Raw genomic sequence first — 22563 nt, forward strand, 5'->3', positions numbered from 1 at the left:
CAGATCCCCTGCTGGGGTAAGGAGGCAGAGTACCCCTTTTAGTATAATGGATAACTTGGGAAAGCCTAGAACAGGCAAAGAAATATCTGCTAACCTGTCACTTTTCCTCTGATGGAAAATCAGGCTTTCCCACATGCAAGGCACCAAATAAGCAAATCTGCCCCATCACCAAATTGGATACTTAACTGGGAATATTACTGTTGAACTGTGATATAGAAGGAAATAGAGAGCGACCCCCCTCAGTTGTCATTAGCCCAAATGAAGAAGCACCCCCATGCAATTCCAGAAACAGAGGTGCACAGCCATGCAACACATTGTCTGTTTTTTAGTCTTTATCCAGTCCTGAAACCTCCGAGAGGAATAAGCTTCACTAAACTCATTCAGAGGGGCCAGAGACTGATCCATCCCTCAACCACCTAGCTCAGGTGGATCTGGGACTATCTCTTCTAGTATTATACTGGGAAAATGCCCTCTTACTGGGATTTCTTGGGTGGTAATGGCACTACCACGGCTCTAATCCAGTTTGCACTGATGAAGAATAAAATGGATAATTCCCCCCTTCCCAATCTCATCTCCTAAGTGCCTTAAGTTCAATCACCAAGGCCATCAGTATCAGGCTAAAGAAAGAGAGAGCTGCATGCATATTCTATAAGAATATTGAAATAAATTAGGCGTCTTCAGTCCACTATTTGAGAAGCTCAAGTTCTCGCATTCTCCACAAAGCAAAGTAGCTTATTGCTCTGAATTAACTTCTGTAGGTCTAGTTGTAAGCAAACATTTCAAATGCATGGAACTCTTCACTGGTAGAAACTTTAACCGATATTTCAGCTGTAGTGAGACGAAAATGACTTCCTAATGCTTAAAATTATAATCAATTCAGGTAAAAAGCAGTCCAAGATCAGAAAGAACACATTTACTAATCCCCCCCCCCAAATTAACCAGCAACAAGTTGTAGTGACTAAAGCACCACGATCTCTAGGCTTGCCCCAATCCGAAGCATGCCTATTTAGAAGTACCTGAAAAGGTCACAGCTTTCCAAAACTGAATTTTATCCTCTTCTTCCATCTCAACATCTGCTCTCATTCACAAGATGAGCACAATACTTTTAACTTGAAATGGCATAGATGCCATGATGAGGAATGACTTGGCTTTACTTTTATTAACATAACGAATGGTGTCATAATGATAGTTAACGGGCGGAATTTCACTTTGTATTGAAGGCATTTCATTGTGTTAGTAATACTAAACAGCACCTGGTGAGTAGATGGCAACTCGGTCGATTCCCCGGTCCTCTGCCTGTAGCTGTCGTAAGAACACTCCAACGGAGTCTGAGATAGGCTTAAGTGTAAACTGGCAACGCTCACGGCGGGATGGAAGATTCACAGATATCACAGGTAACCCGTTTTGATAAACCACTGTTACATCTAGGCAGAAAGAAAGCAGTCAGCCAAGACAGACTTTGTTCCATATATGATGGCTTTTAAAACAGAAGAACATGGAGCATGATTTTCTGAATGTATGAAACAGGAGGGATCCTAGTCTGCTTAGAGGGTAGATTCCACCACATCCTCAACAAGGCTAAAGCTGAACTATAAAACACTGGCTTGGTCTGGGGAGTACACCAGAGTAGGCTTCTTTTGAAACCATGTTGATAGGGTCACCATTTTCAACAAAGTCTTGGGTAGCAAGTGAAAGCCTCTCCTCTCCCTGGAACTTCAAGACTGTCTTGCCTGACCACGGTCTCAAAGAGAGACTTATTAGGCTGAATACCTGCTTATCTCCAGAGAAAAGGAAAAGATTTTTACTCTCCCTCACGACCCTCCCTAATTATCAACTACCACAAAAACCACTCATGCACTTTAAACAGAAAATGCTTCAAACAGTTGATGAAATTTTCATTAGTACAGCAAACACTAGTTTCCAGCATGGAAAATAGTTTTTTGTGCACACCACTAGATATGTTTTAGCTCCCTAGTAATTGGTTCTGGGGCTCATTAGGGGAACTAAAAGATTGGGACTGATGAAGTTAAAGCGAGAAAGCAAAGGCTGCCTTAATACACAAAATCACTAATCTATAAAGCACAGAAAATTAGCATTAAAACTCTGATCTTTCCTTATCAAGAGATGTTTTGTTTGCATTTGATGTTTTTAAATGATGCTACTTAAAATTCTTACCTACTAGGGAAGGTGACTTCAACCTTTTGTCTTTGGTAGGAAATCTCTTCCTTTTAGTGCCAAAACACACAGTGACTCCTCAGACCAAAAGCCAACAACTTCCAACCATCTGGCTGAACAGCTGCAGTTTTTAAAAAGAAATCTTCTCACTGATCAAAGTATTCAGCTTCTAGAGTTGTTTATGGTGTCTTTATACTACAAACCTAGTGTGAAAGGACAGCTTGAGCCTCCAGTCCATCTAAGCATTTTAGGGAGGATGATGGGCATACTGAAAAATGCATGAGCGAGCAGCGAAAAGAGATTTCAGGTGTCTGTTCAGTAAGCCAAGACAACAAGAACACATTTACCTTTATTGAACTTATACTCTGCCCTTCAATATCAGTGTTCTAAGGCAGAATGTTACCCTCACATCTACATTTTATTTAAAATATTAACATCCTGCTTCCCCATGAAGGGCCAAGAGCAGCTTACAGCAAATATGATAAGCGTTAATAGCCACACCATTATATCCAGCTGTGTGAATAACAAAAGCCACTCCCTGGATAAAACAGCTAAAGACACTTTCTGAGAGGCGGATACTGCGTTATCTGCTATCAAACAGATCGGTCAATTGCGTTGAGAGATGTAGCAACTTTTCTCTTTATAGCGTCAAGGAAAAATTAAATTTCATTTCCCCTTTTTAAAGTGTGAAGTGGTTGATGGATAGCCAGTGGCTGTTAAATCTAGGGGAAAGTAAAAGGAATAACAAAAGCAGGAATAGCAAACGCAGGACTTCCGGCCAACATACAGGAAAGGGAGGGATCTCTACTTACTTGGGGGACACTCCAGATATGCAGAAAAACAAGACTTTGTAGATTAACAAAAAGACCTCCTCCAATAATACACCCAAATAAGAACTAACTAGGCACTGAAATGTGGGCAGCAGCTGAATGTTTGCTAAACAAAAAAGGGGCGGGGTGGAGAAATTGGTGGGCTCAGGCCCTAACAGTTTACAGCATCCTGAGGAGACAGATTTTAAAGGATTTCTCTGCTCATAACAGTGCAATGCAGAAGTTACTAAAGTATGAATGATAGTTCCTGTAGTGGCTACAGTTAGCTAAAGGAGACATCACCAAAGAAGTGAACCTGATTCTTTAGGAGGGGTGCAAATTCCTGACACCCATTTCATCTAGAATGCCAATATGCTTCTGGAGATACCCATCCTACAGTGAGTCCTCTTGACCTAAGCCATCCTTGGCTGGCGGCAGCTAGTCATGAGAGACTATCCAGTGCAATCATTTTAGTTCATCACTGTCTGGAAAGCACGCACCCAGTACCTTCAAGGAGATGGCGTACAGACTTCTAAATGAAAAATCTATAGCTTGACTCCACTGACCATGGGAATTACAGGCTAATCATCAATTGTTCTTTTTTGGGAGGGAAGTCTTTGAGGTGGTACTAGCTGAACAACTCCAGGGGTTCCTGGATAAAGATGGTTATCTAGACCCATTTCCATTTGGCTTCAGGCCTGGATTTGGGCCAGAAACTGCTTTGGTTGTCGTGGTAGAGTGTAGTCAGGAGCATTTTTAATCTTTGCCAGGGGAGGGGTGTTGGTGGAGTGTAACCCACGGGATTTCTCAGTGGCTTTTAACTCCACCAGCCATGTAGCCTTCAGGAACATCTCTCAGAACTACCATTCGCCACTCTGTAGAAATCCCATCTTTCCCATGAGACTACATCCAGAAAGTGGCGCTGTGAAAAAATTGTTTTCCTTCGGGGTTATTCAGGTTTCTGTTTGTTTCCCATGACAACATCTATATTGCTGCAAGAGGCATTCCAGAGATACAGAAAGAGGGCCTCTCAGTGTGCTGAATATACTCACTACCTTTTCTCCTTTTCATCCGATCCAAGAGAAGCAGAGAGACCCCTGAAAGGATTCCGGGAACTATTAAAGACTTGATGAGGATGAACAAACTGTAAGCCAATCCACTAAGATGGAGAAGATGGTAATGTGGAACTCAGTAGTCCATTTCACTCCGTATAATCCATACACACAACCCATACACACTAAGCCGGGCAGATGGCCCTATCTTTTAATGGCTCAAATAACGAAGCAGCATTTCAGACACTGGAGTACAGCCACATTATGACTACGTGATGCAGGGATTGTGTTGTTCTTTTGAGCCTGTGATATATTTTTTTTTTAATTCTGGCGGCTTGAATTTTTCAGTTGCACCTTCTATTCACTGGCTTTTAATAATACACAATGTTTGAATACAATTTTGCTGAAACCTCAGGAGCGGAATCTGTAATCTCATTTCTACTTTTGGTTGGATAACCAAAAAATACAGAGGGAAAAGAAGTTAAGTTACTCTGAGAAAGTACAATCACTGCTAAGGTCAAACTACTGGCAAATGGATGTTGATGAAATTAAGGAAATTTTGGCAAACAATGTCAAAGAAGACTCTTAGGATTACATACACAGCAAATAAATGGCAGAGAAGGCCAAACAGTGCCTTTTTAAGATCACATGAGCCAGTTACATTTAAGATCAGATGCAGACGATACAAAAACAGTTCTATGCATCAGTTGAAAATTTGACAGGCAAGTTTCACACTTGCAAATGTAAAGAAAGTGTAAGGGTGAAATTATACATTTCTTTTTAAAAAAATGTAAATACAGGATTGCTTTGGGATATTGAGTTTCTGCAAGAAATAATCTGACTGCCCTTCAAATAAAGGAGTGGCCTTGAAAAGCTAGTCCTAAACTAGGTTGTTAAAATGAAATTTTGTATGCAGAAAGACCAAAGGAAGCAAAAAGGAATTTCCCCCCAGCTTTTTGAATCAAGCTTTGTTTGTTTTTTCTGCCGATGCTTTTATTCATAAGTCATGGCATGTGAGACCAACAACTGAGTTTTCTCACAGATTAAAAAGCAAAACGAACACTCTTCTGATGGAAATCTTATTAACAAATTTATTTTGGTACTTACCATCAGAGGGCACTACAGTACTGCAATAGACCACTCTCATGCTTTGCCATGGAAGAAGCCTTTGGTGCACCTGGGGGAACACAGCCAAGCAAGATTTATTAATAAAACAGCAAATGCTGGGATATTTCACATGACCCATGCCGGGATGCCAATCTAGCCACATCCTACTACCCACTGCAGGGGGGGACAGCAAATCAGGAGAACCTTTCAAGAACAGCATCTCTTGTGGCCATCTGTCATTCAGTATGGATATTCTTCACGAGCCAAATGTCACACCTTACAAATTCCTCCTCACCAAATTTAGAAGCAAAAAGGAAATCATTTAAAAGTCATAAAAATCTTTAAGCAGCACTTTAGTCAAGCAGTAGTTTGGCCTGGGATGGAAACTTATCCACAAAGAGGGAGGGGGGAGGGTGTCCATTAACCGGCTGAAAAAAGATTTGGACAGAAAACATACTTAAGCAGCACTTTAAGAAAATGGGTTACCAGCACACAGAAGCGCTGCACTTCTTTAGAATATCGGCCAGCACCACTAACCACACTGCTTAATGTGGTATAAGAAGTGCCAATGGGTTGAAAGATTAACAACATTAGGGAAAGCATAAAAGGCGGGCTAGTTGGAAGTATTGATTTCTTCAGCTTCCAACTAGTCTCATCCATCAATCACACAAATTCATTTCTGTCTTAAATGGTTTATACTTGCAACTCACTTATCTCCCAAAAAGAGCTAAAATCATTTGATCAGAGTCACACGTGGCAAACGAGTTTACAAGAAATTAAACAGCGCTTTCAATTATCTGGTAATAAATTTTAGTTTCGCCCATGGAAGATAAGAACAATTACCTAATTGCATCCTTAGATTCCTAGGGAGGGAGTCAAGACATTCAAGTGTTTATCTCCCATCTCGCAGTTAACACATTCAGATGAAATCCCCTTTACGGTGCGTGTTGCCCATTTTACTGTCGCAGAATGCAAATTCAGCCATTGCTAAACCTTCCTGCCAGCAACAAGATCCTAAATCTCCAGAAAATTTAAAAAGCTAACAAAATTGTTCAGAGCTTACAACTGCAAAGTGATCTTGAACTCGTTTATGAGGCAATTAGGACTGCGGATTTAAAAAAATGGTCATCTGCGAGCACTTCTCACATTTCTGATGTGTAAAGCAAAAAAAAAAGATGGAGCTCTATTGGTTTTTCACTACCTGCTTAAAAAGATGTCTGCACTGACATGTTAAACCCATATCTACATCTAACTTTTTCCAAAGGCAAAGATGTTACAGTGGCTGAAAGAGGGTGCCACTGAATCCAGTAGTTGATATTTACTCAGAGCCAGTATTTTGAAAGATTTTTCTCTTCTTCTTTTTTTGCACATAAATTTAACCCCTGAAATATGGACTCATAGTGGCTACTCCTGCAATTAGAAAAGAAATCTAAGTTTTCTCATCATGCAAATAGCCACAGGAGCCTTCCAAACGGCTCTATTTCAAATGGTAATAAATAGGGACCTGAAAAGGGCACTATACCCCCCCTCCATTTTGGTTTACTTGCAGTCGAGGGTGCTTCTTACTGACACGGCATCCCTCACTGTGTTATAATCAACTCAAAAGTGTGCCTTTCAAGTAGCGCACTTAGGGTCGTGGTGTGGGGGAGAAATACCAAATATAGAAACCCACAATCTATTAAGTTAAATAGTATTCAAAACCTCTCTACTGTCAAAACGTTCTCAATCATGGTTTCGGCAAGGCAGGTAGAACCTCTTGCCCATGCCAAAGTTGTCTACAGAGTTGGTAGAGGCAGACGGGCACTGCAGAGGTGGGTTCTTGAAGGTGCCTTTTTCTGTGGCTGCCCGTTGTTGCAAGAGGAAGCTCTCACTCCCTAAGAGCCTGCCTCTGCAGTGCCTCTGTCCTAGACCCAGGTCCAAAAAGAGCTTGGGCCTGGGCAAGCCTGGATGGAATAGAGGCCCAGGTTATTCCAGTCTAGCCTTGCCCATTTAAGAACACAAGACAAGACATGCTGGATCAGACCAAGGCCCATCGAGTCCAGCAGTCTGTTCACACAGTGGCCAAGCAGGTGCTTCTAGGAAGCCCACAAACAAAATGACTGCAGCAGCATCCTGCCTGTGTTCCATAGCACCTAATACAATGGGCATGCTCCTCTGATAACTGTAAAGAATAAGCATGCATTGTGACTAGTATTCATTTTGACTAATAGCCATGGATAGCCCTATCCACCATGAACATGTCCACTCCCCTCTTAAAGCATTCCGAGTTGGCAGCCATCACCACATCCTGGGGCAGCGAGTCCCACAATTTAACTATGTGTTGTGTGTAGAAATACTTCCTTTTATCAGTTTTAAATCTCTTACCCCCCAGCTTCAGCAGATGGCCCCGCATTCTTGTATTATGAGAGGGAGAAAAGCTTCTCCCTGTCCACTCTCTCCAAACCATGCATAATTTTATAGACCTCTGCCATGTCTCCCCTTAGCCGCCTTCTTTCTAAGCTGAACAGCCCTAAGTGTTTCAACTGCTCCTCACAGGACAGTTGCTCTAGACCCCTGATCATTTTGGTTGCTCTTTTCTGCACCTTCTTAAGTTCTGCAATATCCTTTTTTAGGTGTGGTGACCAGAACTAAACACAGTATTCCAAGTGTGGTCTCACCACAGATTTGCACAAGGGCAGTATGATAGCAATTTCCCTCCAACTCAGCAGAGCCTCTTTCCAGTTGTCTAGATCTCAGCAAGCATGAAACGTTGCCTTAGTGATTTCTTTACACTACTACCATGAGCCCTCTCCATCCTGGGATTATTTTTATCCACTGGAAAAAGAAGTGTTTTTACTAAGCGATAGGGACCCCAAGGCTACATTGTCAGTGGCAAGATTTGTTTCAGTCATTATATCCCTCCAACACTAGATATATGCTGCTCAAGATCAATTGATCAAGGAGCTTCTAAGGGATAAAAGGAAAGGAAAGGAAAAAGAAGTGGGATGTTTCTGGGCCCACCCAAAGAAATGGAATGGTACCCTAAGCCCCCAGCCCTAAGGACCAGAAATGGCACAGATCCCCCTTTTCAACTGCTTTGAACAGGTTTCAATTTTTGAGCAGCACTAGATGGTAGGTTAACACACTCTTCTCTGCAAACGAATAGATTCCATTCAACCCTCTGAAACAATTAAAAAATTCTACTTCATCTGATTAACACTTATGCTAAGACACCCCCATTCTACCCAATTATTTGATGTTCCCATTAACTGTCATTGCCACACTCACAGATTAAGGAAAAAACCCTTCCTTGTCTGTCTGAAACTACCTAACTGGACTCTACAGCTCTGCAGCTGTTATCCTGACTAACTGGCCTAGAGCTTCCCCTCAGTTGCATATGTTTGCCTATAGAAGCAGGGAGACAGGATCATTAATTCACACTCTGCCTAGCTTCATATAGTCTTAAGCTAGACTGAGGCTGTGACGCCTGCTTTGCATAAAACGCCGGTACGGACAGAAAGGCTATACTTTATCATGTGGCCAGCACACAGCTGCTTGGCCACTAACTGAAAAGCATTTGAAAAGTTCTGGTGTAACCGAGAAGCTGTGACTGGTCATTTATGCATGGGTACTTTCACTCACATTCGCCCCCTGTCCATCTCAGCTGTTCCTTGGAGTTATGCATGAGTTTTCCGTCCACTGGTGATGATCTTGCTTCCGGCCCTCACGATGTCTGGGTCTTCCCATTCCCCTGTTGACCCAATTCTTCTATGTTCCCTGAGCAAAGCCTGGGTGAAATCCCCATGCAGAAGGCAAAGTGCGGGACACGCAAGCGTCGTTTTGCTCACAGCCAATTACAACGCAGCATGTCCAGAGGCGGGGATTCAAATACTTCCTGCTTCCTCGGAGCTCTTTCTGAGCACAATAAATGCTTTTTAAAACCGAGGCTTGGATTCCCCCCCCTTTTCAGATTGCTTTTTGCTGTTGTTGTTATTCTTAAAATGCTTTTTTATGTGGCAATTAGGTTTCGGGGGGGGTGTTCTCTCACAGTGAGCACTACAAGTAAGCCAATTAAACAGCAGCATTTAAAGGGGCAGGGACTTGATTTGAGCTTGGAGACTGCTGGTGCATAGATTCCCAACAGGAAAGTGTGGGTCCAGCGAGCAGCAAACCTCAGGTAAAACTCCCATGCATGAATGACCACTGTCACATGTCTTTATCATCAAGTCAGTTCTGGAATTATGATTTTCTGAATGGATCTGATTTATACTTTTCTTTCCTGGAACAAATGCTACGTACCGTCAGTAAGGCCTGTTACTGGAGTTAGGAAAGGGTTTTCCCCACTTTTTCACACATTTTTTTTGGTTGGGCAAGTATTAACATTCAAGGCACATTATACAGTTCTACTGTTGTGACTAAGCAAGTAAGATATTCTAAGCAAGTAAGATATTCTAAGACCAAAATCACATCAACATTGTACAAAGCAGGAGAGTATAAATCAACTGTTTTGCATGGTAAATTCATTCAGAAATCCAGTATTAAGTACTTTTAGAATTCCCTGATCTTCACACTTGCATACCAGTAGCAGAAAGGCTGAAAAATATGCATGTGTAAATTCAGCCTAAGGCACCTACATGGGAGATTGCCTGGAAACAAGCCACGCTGACCTGGAAACTTATTATTATTATTATAGCCGGCATGGTGCAGTGGTTAAGTGTGGTGGACTCTAACCTGGAGAAGGGTTTGATTCCCCCACGTGAATGGTGGACTCTAATCTGGTGAACCGAGTTGGTTTCCCCACTCCTACACATGAAACCAGCTGGATGACCTTGGGCAAGTCACCGTTCTCTTAGAGCTCTCTCAGCCTCACCTACCTAACAAGGTGTCTGTTGTGGGGAGAGGAAGAGAAGGAGATTGTAAGCTGGTTTGATTCTCCTTAAAGATAGAGAAAATCAGCCTATAAAAACCAACTCTTCTTCTTCTCCACCTCAAAGGTTCTAAGAAACTTACAGATCTAATTTTCTTCACTAATCGACAACATAAAAAGGGTACTTCTTCCACCCTAGGTGTGGCAATGCTAAATGTGTGTAGGAACTGCTGTGCCAGATCAGATCCAATGGTCCATGCAATTAGTATGACAACCCCCCCTTTCTTTATCCCCAGCATCTTATCAATCATGCTGCATCTTATCAATCATGCTAAGGAAATTCCATTATGCTTGAGTTGCATAATGGAATGAAAGTAAAACGAACCTTGGATTACTTACCATGAAGGTTCCTTCTGCTCTGAGGTAAGGAGGGCATCTTGCAACATTGGGTGATTCCCACGGGTTGCCCGGAATTTCGTTTCCTGTCTCCCTGAGCGGCCAGTGGGAATCACTCAGAGTTGCAAGATGTCCTCCTCCTCAGAGCAAGAACACACATACACTCACAAAACCAGGGCCACTACATACTAACTTGGATACTCTCCAAACTGATTCTTTGGCTCTGACTTAAGAAAGGACTAGGATAAACATCACTGGAACCAACAGATTATCACAGAAACATACTGAAGGACTCAAAGCACAGCAAGGACACTTTGTCTGAATCTTCTGGGCTTCTCTAACTCAGTGTACTCTTTGGCCTCAAAACCATTCTCTGATACAGTGCAGAATCTGATTTGGCCAGCATATGTGATTAAGAAGAAGAGGGAGAAAAGTTGTTTTTTATATGCCAACTTTCTCTACCTTTTTAAGGAGACTCAAACCGGCCTACAATCTCCTTCCCTTCCTCTCCCCACAACAGACACCTTGTGAGGTAGGTGGGGCTGAGAGAGTTCAGAGAGAACTAGTCCAAGGTCGCCCAGCAGGCTTCATGTGTAGGAGTGGGAAAACCAACCCGGTTCACCAGATTAGAGTCCACCGCTGTTAACCACTATACCACGCTGTGTACTTCAACCCTGAGGGTTGTAAACTAGATGACCTTCAGGTAAATTCTAGTCCTACAGGTTTGTGACTATGTAAGGCTTACAATACGGCTCCAATTATTATGTTAAATGAGTGAAATCAAGCACAGTATCATATCTGTTAATGGATATCAGATAAACAAACTTAATAGCGCAGTGACTAAAAACAGTAAAGATAAATGAATTCACAACCCTTCAGTACTTCTCCTTGTTCTCTTCTCACCCTTCAATGCCAGACAAAAGCAGACTCCAGCTTATGAAAGCATCAATCCTCTTCAGCCTGAAGGGTGTAGAGTGATTTTACATTCTGATCTTAAAAGGTAGAGAACATAACACATGCTGTCCAAGACTGCAGAAGAATAATGAAGTTTTGAACCCAATAAGCCTCAATGCTCATTCCAGACTCCATTGATTATATTACACAACCAATCATTCGATGACGTCTGGCTAATAACCAGAACCTTCCAGCATTAGTCCAGGAAGCAATACAGAATAATTACATCCAGGTTTGAATCGAAGACACCTGATGACAGAGAACTGAAAGGAAACACAGGGCGAAAACGCATGGTCGCTTTATCCTCCTTTAAACCCTGTTTCAGCCAGGATTCAGCCAGGATCGAACGCATGCATTTCACCTAATGTGCGTTTGATCCTGGCTAAAACAGGGATTAAAGGAGGATAAAGCGACCATGCGTTTTTGCCCAAAGACTTATGAGCATTATCATGAAGCTGGAATTGGAGGTCAAGGAATGAACATTCTGAAACATACACCTGTTCTGGAGGAGGGGGGGTAATTCATCCTTTCATTTCTCTGTCATCTGGACTAAAACATGTGCAGATAATCAGGCAAATATTGGCACTCTGGAGAGGCTTGGCACCTAATGTTTTAATGGGAACATTTAAATGGGAACATTTAAATGTTTCAACGAAAAATTAAAAATATTTTGCTGCGAAGTGCCTGAAGTCCCTACGAATTCTGTCACATCTGAGCTGACGTAGAACCAATTAGCTGTCGATCGCTGAAAAGACAAATCTTGCTTCTAGCTCTGCACTTGTGAAGCAAAAAATCCATTTTTGGCTCAGACGCACAAGTACCTCAAAACCTGTTGGCCACAATCCCAGGAACACTACAGGATTTGCTGCAAGCTTTCCTAAAGCAGTCTCCATACCTCCGAGTGTGGTGCAGTGGGCTACACTGCATGCCTCCTCTCGGTTTAGGTTTCTTCTTTTGTGCTTTCCACCCGTCTTTAGAAATCAGATCCCAGGGTGTGTCTTTTAACAAATAACGTAGAGGTTTTCAGGAATGCAAATGTGATGAGCAATTATTAAGCCACATTGACATAAAGCAGCTAAAAAATATGAAGGACTACGCAGGCTAAAGGTCCTTTGCTTTTTCAACTTTATTCAAGGTAGTTTTCTGTAGAGCTATTCCCATTAAGAACTAGCATGTGACAATGCGCTGGTATTAAGAATTTAAACAGTTCTCGCACCTTTTGAGCACTGGTTAGGGAGGAAAACATGCTCACTGCAATGGCTGCAGCAGTTTTTCCTTTCTCTTACGAAAGAAAGGGGTTGAAAATTCACGCAAGCAGAGAATGCTGAGCTGTACATATACATGTCCTCTTATTCCTAGGATAGAATTGTCTACAAACCAAATGACAGAATTTTTTTTTTAATCATGGAACAACCTGAGTAAGTCCTTAAGCACATACCCCTGAGTTCATACCCCAGCCACTTGGGCATAGAGTGACTTGTTTTTGATATCTGGCTCTATGATGATTCCATTTGATCCTCAAACTGTAACTCTATGCATGCATACATTTCATTAAGATGCTTCTGATAAATCACAGTATTCCTAAAACAACACTTCTTATTTAAAATATAGCATACTTTCAACATCTCTTATCACCTTTAATTGCCTGGGACTCACTCTTGGATGACTGAGCTGTCCAGTTATCCATTTTACCCCTAGTTGAGTTGAATTCAACTGAGTGGAACAAACGAGCAGTTGTTGACTTGAGGGGTCGAAGGTCCTGCTAAATAAAAAAGTGTGCAAGGGGTGGGTGCTTGGTAGGGTTGTCAACCTCCAGGTAGTAGCAGAAGATCTTCTGCTATTACAACTGATCTCCAGCCGATAGAAATTTCTCCACCTGGAGAAAATGGCCGCTTTGGCCATTGGACTCTGGCATTAAAGTCCCTCCCCTCCCCAGGCTCTGCCCCCAAAACCTCCTGCTGGTGGCTACGAGGGACCTGGCAACCCTAGTGCCTGGTATTCCCTTATATCCACTATTGCGGGGGGGGGGAGAGGGAGAGGGAGAGAGGGGGAGGGAGAGAGGGAGAGAGAGAGGGGGAGGGAGAGAGAGAGGGAGAGGGAGAGGGAGAGAGGGAGAGAGGGAGGGAGAGAGAGAGAGAGAGAGAGACAGACAGACAGACAGACAGACTCATCCTGTGAAGTGCCCTAAAAAGTTTTCCTCTAGGGTTCTTAGTTCCATGGAGAATTAAGTTACCCATTTTTCATAACAGATTCCAGACGTCTAGCATTATTAGCCTACTATAGCAAAGGTAGTGCATCCCCAGTGATGCTAATATGTCAGCAGTGACACTAACCTAAGAATTGGACCTTGTAACAGCACCATCTTTGCCACCTTATCTGCTCACTTAACAGAATTCCAGTACCTGTGCATCATTACCCATCAGGAGCTCACTCAGTGTAATATCACCTGTGCTAATGTCCTTCTGGTTGTACGAACAGGAAAAAACAAATCTCCATGAAGAATTATCACACATAAGTCCGACGCCTAAAATGGCACTCAGCGGCTAGCTAGCAGAACATAAACATCTCCTGCTGCTGACCTGAAAGTCACCACTCTATAACAAAAAAGAAAATAGAATCATAGAGTTGGAAGTGACCACCAGGGTCATCTAGTCCAACCCCCCCGCACAGTGCAGGAAATTCACAACTACCTCCCCTCCACACCCCTAGTGATCCCAACTCCATGCCCAGACGTTGGCCAAGATGCCCTCTTACGATCTACCTAAGGTCATAGAATCAGCATTGCTGACAGATGGCCATCTAGCCTCTGCTTAAAAACCTCCAGGGAAGGAGAGCTTACCACCTCCAGAGAAAGACTCGGCACCATCCTCTATGTCAAAGAACAAATTCAGGGTGAAATTGTTGAACTGGGATTTTTTATCTGGCTGTATTCTATTCCTGCAGATGTCAATGGGACTATGCATTTCTCTTCTGCTGCACGTATTAAATTAGCAAAGTCAAGAAGATTATGTTATTGTGATAACTTAGTATCTGCCACGGTAGAGAAATACATGGTCACTATGCACAGAAGTATCACAGGCCAACTGAAATGCCCCCAGAGAAAACAGCAGGCTAAACTGCAACTTGAGAGGGCATTCCCGAGGCAAAAGAGGTTAGGATGCTGCCTAAAGGCAGCTCTCCCCCCGCCCACCCCGAATGCCTCCCAGGATGCTGGTGCTGGGAATTGCGCCACTGGAACGCTCCCAGCACTAGGTTAGATAGAACCTTGGTCTGACTCATTATAAGCCAGTGGTTCCCAACCTTTTTTTGACCAGGGACCACTAGGACTTTTTTGTTCAGTGCAGGGACCCCAAGGTCCAAAATAAAAATTCTGAGAATTTGAAAATAAACTTTAATCATAACTGTTAGTTAAACATTAAGCTTAGAATAATATTTGAATATATATTTTTTATAATAGAGAACTTTTAATTGAAAATATGAATTTATTATGGGTTTATAACTTTGTTTCACGGACCTTAATTTAGTTCTCATGGACCCCTGGGGGTCCACGGACCCCTGGTTGGGAACCAGTGTTATAAGCCAACTTCATAGAACCTCCAAGTGGAGAAGCCATCCGGTCATGATTTTGGGAGCAACAGCTGCTATAACACTGGGCACGCAGTACCTTTTCAGTAACCTCCAGAACAGAGCGTGGCTCTGAGAATTTTCAGCTGTAGCACACTCATAAATTCTATCCAGTTAACTTGAGCAATGAAAAATAGTGGATCGTCTTATGTGCCATGACATCACATTTTAACAGAATTACAGTTTGGGAAGATTTATTGGGCTTGTCTTTTATATCACTTGTTTTCCTGAAATGGGGGAGACACTAATTTCTCTCTATCAAAGGCAAATTCACTTATTCAGTGGTATAACAAGGGAAGACAATTCTCATTTCAGATGAGTCAGAGAGCACAGAAAATTCCAGCGAGGGATGCCATAATCATAAGATACATGACCTAAATATTAGGGTGCTCCAATTTTTCCTAGTTAGGGAATAGGAGGCCCCAGACAGCTATTGTCCACTGGATTCTAAAATGTTTATCCTTATTTTAATTTGGTGCCATTACTATATTTTAAATGTGGTTGTTCTGCAATAAAATAGAATATAAAATAGTCATACTACAAAGTAACTGCATAGTATTTTAAACACCTTAAACTTTAATATTAATTAAAGTTAATGAGACAAATTCATTGTGCTAATCCACAAATAGTTCAGATACGAATTTAAGGGACATATGTTTCTATGGATTGACTCAATAAAGGAAGCCACAGCCTTCAATTTGCAAGATCTGAGCAAGGCTATGAATGACAGGACATTTTGGAGGACTTCCATTCATAGGGTCGCCATGAGTCGGAAGCGACTTGACGGCACTTAACACACACACACACACACACACACATGTTTCTATGGCCCATACCATACTGAAACGAATTCTAAAGGCATCGGTATTGAAAGTTCAGCAACATTTCAAGGTACATCTCCTCTGGCTATTAAAAAAACCTTTAAATTTTTAAACACTATGTAATCGCTAAAGCATAATGAACAGGATTTTAGTAACTTCTTAATCAAGAGGAAAAAAGAAACAACAAACCCAAAAGAAAGATGGCATGTGGGATCTTATTAAAAATGTAATATCAGTGTCTCTGTTATTCACTATCTGTAATATCAGTGTCTCTGTTATTCACTATCTGCAATCTGTTGGCCACCAGAAATAAAGAAATGTCTTACTTGGATGAAAGTTGACCGCATCTATATGGATGCATTATGGAACTCTGGTTAGGGAAAACCCTTCAACTATCCTGGCCAAGATCGGCCTGATGTAAAAACAATCCTTTCAAAATACACCAGTGCTCAGAAATAAGCAGCTGCTTTGACAGAATGGAGCATCACCAGAACTATATTGATTTCAAGGTTGATTAGGTATAATTACTTAAAGGGCATCTTTCAAGGGTCAAGGAGATCATCCTAATGCATCCTATTAGAATGCACACACAATTCTTAAGGACCATATTATCTTGGAAAAGTTGAAATTACTGGATCTTCCTTTGGCAAATTATAGATATAGGAAAAAACTCAATTCCTGGATCTATCAGACTTTAACAAATCCCAGGTGCCTGTTTTCAATTATTTTATTGCAGTTTGTTTGGGCAATTTTTAATGGAAGTACAAAGCTGATTTATCATTTCACATCAGGATAAGGTAAAGTGTATGACAAAAATAAGCATACATAACATTCTTATCACTGATTGTTGATACTTCAACATTTACATAATTAAATAGTGGCAGATGAACTAATTTCTTAACCAGTTGCTTTCTATACTGGCTCCAATATTCAGCTAAACTGAACTTTTTTAAAGCAACAGGACTAGAAGAAATTGGGGAGATGTCAGGTTAAAGTTAGAAGTTCGCTTTTTTGTTCGGGTATGACAACCTGACCTAGATAGCACAGGATAGCCTGATCTCACCAGATCTTGGAAGCTAAACAGGGTCAGCCCTGGTTAGTACTTGGATGGGAGACCACTAAGGAATATCACGGTCACTACGCAGAGCCAGGCAATGGCAAACCATCTCTGAATGCAGCCATAAGTGGGCTGCAGTTTGATGGCAAAAACAAACAAGCCTAGGTTCCCGTGTTATTTGTATACCACAAAATGTATGCTACAGAATTAATAAAGTTATGAGAACCTGTAAAGACACGAGGATTAGGTTTTGTGTAATTAGAAAATGTGATAATTAAAATTAAAAAAACTAAAGTCTTAGGAGTGACTCTAGCTCCTAGATAAAGAAAATCTGTCAAGGCCTGGGAAAGACTATTATTCATTCGTAGTTCTCTGGCAACCAATGAGGTTTAACAATTACATCCCCCCCCTGCCGTTTTCCAATTCATCTCAAAGCCTGCGATCATTGGGTGTTCTACAAGAATTAACTTTATTTAGGAAGTATGCATGCTGCCTCTCCAGACATGCTTGATATTTAAGCATATTTCCTTTGAAAGGTATTTGTTAGGGCATATGACCCATTAACATTGTTGGCTTCTTTCTTCCTCCGCTCTGTAGTCAGTTACCAGAGCTTCTGGCCAGAGCTCAGAATGCTACTGGCAGCAGCAGAAATGTAAAAGGAAGACCAGTGAACACTGTAGATAGTCAAGTCATATATTCAAAGCTCAAGTCCCTGCGCTGGCATCCCGGGAGGCATTCTCAGGGCGTTATGGGGCAGAGCTGCCGTTAGGTGGCTTCCTAACCCCCTTTGGCCTGGGAACGCCCCCTAACGCAATGGCATTGCTGCACCACCTTTTTTGGTGACGCAGAATCGCTGTTTGCTATGGGGACTTTCCCCCCATTTTGGGTTTTTTAAAATAAAAAACCCTTTTTTCCCTGCGTAGATGCTGTGAATCCTCATTGGAGACGCAGCGGCAGCGCCTAGCTATGCCATCTCCAGCCATCGCAGCTTTCAGGAATGGGCTGATATATTTACATCTTCCACAGAAACACACAGCTGGGTTCTTCTTCTGCCTAAATTAGATTTGGGTAGAATGAGAACCCAGTTGCGTGTTTCTGTGGAAATGAGATTTGGGGGTCACCATTGACCTAATACATTACAGAAGGATTGGGAGACTATTTGATTTATACAGCTATATTTACCTCCCAGAAGAAATAGTTGCACAATGAAATTACAATAAAAGTACTATCTTAGAAAAAAATGAAATTTCCTCTTTGAAGAATGCATTTCAGTTTTGTTGCTGCAGAAAGATGCTACGGTGCCTTCCAGAAGAGCTTATAACTAACTACAAAGTCAAAGTGATGGTTCTAAAAAACCATTGTGCCATTTTTATTATTGTGAAATGATAAACAGAAGGAACAAGTAGTCAACGGCTTGAGATTCAATGAATTGGAGAATAAGGTACCGTCATTACAAGGTAGTCTTTGTAATAAAGTTTAAGCTATTAATCTTGATATGTTGAAACAAAAAATCAAAGCAATTGAATTCTTCTATTAGAGTCTGCACAATGTAATCATGCAATTGATGACTGATTGCTACTATAGTGCATGCACACTCACTTGACTACTTCAACTATCAGTCTTCACAGCAACCCTGTTCCTGCCTTAGAGAGCAGAATTACTGGGCAAAAACCAAAACAAAACACAAAACTCTGGAATATGTTTTTCCCTGGAGTGCCATTTACTCTGATTAAATCCACATGAAATCCAGAGATCTTCGTAGAATAATCAAAGAGATCAGATGACCAGACATCAAAGAAGAGAGAGGATCCAGGCTAGGGCTGGCAGGTCCCTCTTCACCACCAGCGGGAGGTTTTTGGGGTGGAAGTTGAGGAGGGAGGGGTTTGGGGAGGGGAGGGACTTCAAGGCAATAGAGTCCAATGGCCAAAGTGGCCATTTTCTCCAGGGGAACTGATCTCTGTCAGCTGGAGATCAGTTGTAATAGTGTGAGATCTCCGGCCACAACCTGGAGGTTGGCAACCCTAATCCAGGCACACTTTAATCCTCTTGGTCCTGGCTCCCACTGGCCTGAATTGATCAGTTAGGGAGATACAGGTGCAGATATAGCGGAAACATTAGTTCATTTTCTTCTACATCCCTACACTTGTAGATAGCACTAGTTAGAATCATAGAGTTGGAGGGGACCACCAGGGTCATCTAGTCCAACCCTCTGCACAATGCAGGAAACTCACAACTACTTCCCCCCACACCCCCAGTGACCAGAAGTTGGCCAAGATGCCTTCCCTCTCATCATCTGCCTAAGGTCACAGAATCAGCATTTCTGACAGACGCCCATCTAATCTCCTCTTAAAAACCTCCAGGGAAGGAGAGCTCACTACCTCCCGAGGGAGCCTGTTCCACTGAGGAACTGCTCTAACTGTTAGAAAATTCTTCTTAATGTCTAGACGGAAACTCTTTTGATTTAATTTCAACCTGCTGGTTCTGGTCTGACCCTCTGAGTCAACAGAAAACAACTTGGCACCATCCTCTGTATGACAGCCCTTCAAATACTTGAAGATGGTTATCATATCCCCTCTCAGTCTTCTCCTCTTCAGGCTAAACATACCCAGCTCCTTCAACCTTTTCTCATAGGACTTGGTCTCCAGACCCCTTGGTCTCCAACTTTTCTTGGCAAAACAAACTCACATCTGCCTTGAATAGAGGCTATTCCTGTCTGTGGGAGGGGGCGGATCACCAGTCTTAGATCATTCTGATCTGGAGATCTGCCAGGACCCACGAAGGGCCAGACCAAATGATTTCGCGGGCCTTAGAGGGGCCCCGGGTCTGATGTTCCCCACCCGATTTAAAGTAATACCAGTTATCTCAATAAAAGCTTCAGTAGTACCATGTATTTATTTAGAAAACGCATCTGTTGCCTGCCCCAGGGATTTGCTTGAGGCAGCTCACAAAGACAACACAATCAATGTATCTAATTCTTAACATGGCCCCGTCTATGGATTCGTAAAGCCAAAGACTCAAGCCATGGATAGAGATGACAGATCTTTCTACACTTGAGAGAGAAGCCCTAAATTTACTGAAAAATCTGAAATAAAATATTTTGGTGGGATTAAAATCCAGCAAAATAAAGCAGTGGCTGTGCATTGTGGGGGCCGCAAGGCAACCACAAAATATTATTAGCCTACAAACCTTGGTTGATATCTGTAAAAGGAAGGGGGAAGGGGGCAAACCTGAGGTTACCAGCTCCAGGTTGGGAAATGCCTGGAGATTTTAAGGGTGGAGCCTGAGGAGGGCAAGGCTGGGAGAGGGAAAGGGCTTCAATGGGGTATAATGCCATAGAGTCCACCTTCCAAAGCAGCCATTTTCCTCCAGGTGAATTGATCTCTGTCTTCCGGAGATCACTTGTAATAGCTGGAGATCTCCAGCCACCAACTGGAGGATGGCAACCCTAGGCAAGGACTTTCCAGGGTTATTTTGAATTCTCAGTCTAGCCCTGCTCCCCTCTCTCCTGCCCTGGAGGGAAGACCTGCCAGGGCCAGGAACAACCACAAGCAGCCTGCAACCATGCCATTTGCACGATCCACTCTGATGCGGCAATGGCTACAACTTGATGCCATGTAACTCAGCTGGGCCTGGTGGCAGTGCCTGCACAACTTGGCCTGACCAGGCCCAGCAGGGGCCACCACACAACTCACCTGGCCAACTTGCTACCACGCAACGTTTGCCACTTGGCCAGGCTTTTACCAAGTAGAGGCTGGAAGGAGGAGGAAAGGAGGGAAAACTGAAAGCCAGTGTGTGTGTGGTGGTTAGGCTGGGATCTGGGAAACCCGGGTTTGAAACCCCACTCTGTCATGGAAGCTTGCTGGGTGACTTTGGGCCAGTCACCCTCTCTCAACCTAATCTAACTCACAGGGTCGTAGTGAGGATAAAATGGAGGGGAGGAGAATAATCTAAGTTACTTTGGGTCCCCACTGGAGAGAAAAGTGGGATATATATAAAGTAAATAATAAATAATGCTGAAGGGGGGGGGAAGCAAAAGGTTGATTAGTGAGTGGAAAGAAGAGAAGAAAGGAGGGAAAAGGGAGGGGATAAGGGGATTGCCAGGAGGAGAGAAGGATGAATTAGTGTGGGAAAGGGATACAGTGTAAAATGAAGTAATCTCCATAAAGTTCTTGTGGGTTCCCACTTGAACAATCATAAAAAACAACAACGTAAGACTGATCTATATTATAGGAAGCCATAAGCATTCATCACAACTCAAGCACTGAAAGCAGAATATTACATTTTACAAGAATTTAGCCTATTTGCTACTATAAAACTTTGCACCATTAGAAAATGTGTATCTCTGATTTTCACATAGGTGGCAATTCTGCTATCACCGCCAGAGGAATAATTAAGTGCTGTTCCCATAGACACCGCACACACACACACCAGTCCTTTCCTGGTATGTCACCCTAATTCCTTTTGTTTTCATACTATTCCCCTGAAGTTGAAGAGAAAATACCTCATTACTGCAGTAAAGCTACAAAGGTCAGACAGAAGTGCTGCAAGAACAGCCACATAAAACTGAAATGGAAACTGACTCATGTGACGGGTCATAATTTTACAACCCTCAACAGGCTGTAATGTCATCCCAGCAGTCCCCCTCTTTCATAAGCTCCCAAATACATGGCAGCCTGATGCGAAGAAAGAAAGCCTTCTGACTGTTTCGATGCAAGACCAGGTATAGTTTGAAAACAGGAGTACCAGAATAGCAGGAACAGGAGTCCTTACAAATCCTTACAACAGCTTTCGACAAGAAAGCCATTTTCGGGGCGCTCAAAAGCATCCACCCCTTCTCCTGAAAGGCAGATTACGCTTTCTCTTCCATCTACAGAAGGGGAACTGTGGTTAACAGAGACTTGTCCAAAGCCACACACATACACACACACACACTCACACACAGAGAGAGAAGGGTAAGCAGACCATGCAAGGTGACGAGTAGGAGATTTAAGAGAATCCAGAGCCAATGTAAATCCTCGATGTTTTTATGGAATTTGCACGAATCACTATCACCTCCTCCGCACTATCCTTTATTTATTTAAACTATTATCCAAGGTACATATGAAAAAGAAAAAAGTGCATGTTCTTTATGGAGAAGAAATAGCTGCCCATTCCTGACCTTTCAGCTGCCACGGACAGGGCGGCTGCGGCACCTCCAAAGCTGTTTCCCAGCCACCGAAAGGCTTTAAAAAGCCTTTTGGCGGCTTTTTATTTTTAAAATGGGGCATTTAAGCCCCACTGAAAACAGCGAGGCTGTGCCTACAAAAAAGCAGGCGCAGCAACGCGGTTCTCCCCACTGGCGTGCCCAGCCAAAAGGGGACCGGAAGCTGCCTGCTGACAGCTCTGCCCCTGGCATGCCCTGGGAATGCTCCCCGGCGCAGGGCTTTGTGCCAGTGAGATGCTGGCAGAAGGCCCAGCAGGTGTCCCTGGGCAACGCTGCCATGGCAGTGCCAGGACACCAGCGTCCAGGCCTCCCACCAGCGTTGGGGCACTCTGCATGGCACAAGCGGCACAGGCACCAGTGCAGGGGTCCCAACGCCAGCGCAGCTCCTTTTTGGCCTCCAAAGGACTTTCGTCCTCGGAGGTCAGGAATGGGCTGTAAATTAAGATGGGGCACAGACTGAAGACTCCTTACTTCTTTTTTCTAATAATTCATCATCAAGCTAATCTACTCATTCGCACA

At 42.8% G+C, this 22563-nt stretch overlaps 1 protein-coding gene across 1 annotated transcript in view; it reads right to left on the reverse strand.

The window, feature by feature from the left end:
- The window catches only part of MCU (mitochondrial calcium uniporter), a 41449-nt gene that overhangs the window by 16172 nt on the left and 2714 nt on the right, over positions 1–22563 (reverse strand). The window contains exons 2-3 of the mRNA XM_056850503.1: positions 5144–5213; positions 1254–1424 (exon numbers count right to left, since the gene is read on the reverse strand). Of these exons, the coding sequence (XP_056706481.1) occupies positions 1254–1424; positions 5144–5213 (241 nt within the window). The remainder of the gene's footprint in view (positions 1–1253; positions 1425–5143; positions 5214–22563) is intronic.

This window comes from Euleptes europaea, chromosome 5 (genome assembly GCF_029931775.1).
Source record: "Euleptes europaea isolate rEulEur1 chromosome 5, rEulEur1.hap1, whole genome shotgun sequence".
NCBI classification, from domain to species: domain Eukaryota; kingdom Metazoa; phylum Chordata; class Lepidosauria; order Squamata; family Sphaerodactylidae; genus Euleptes; species Euleptes europaea.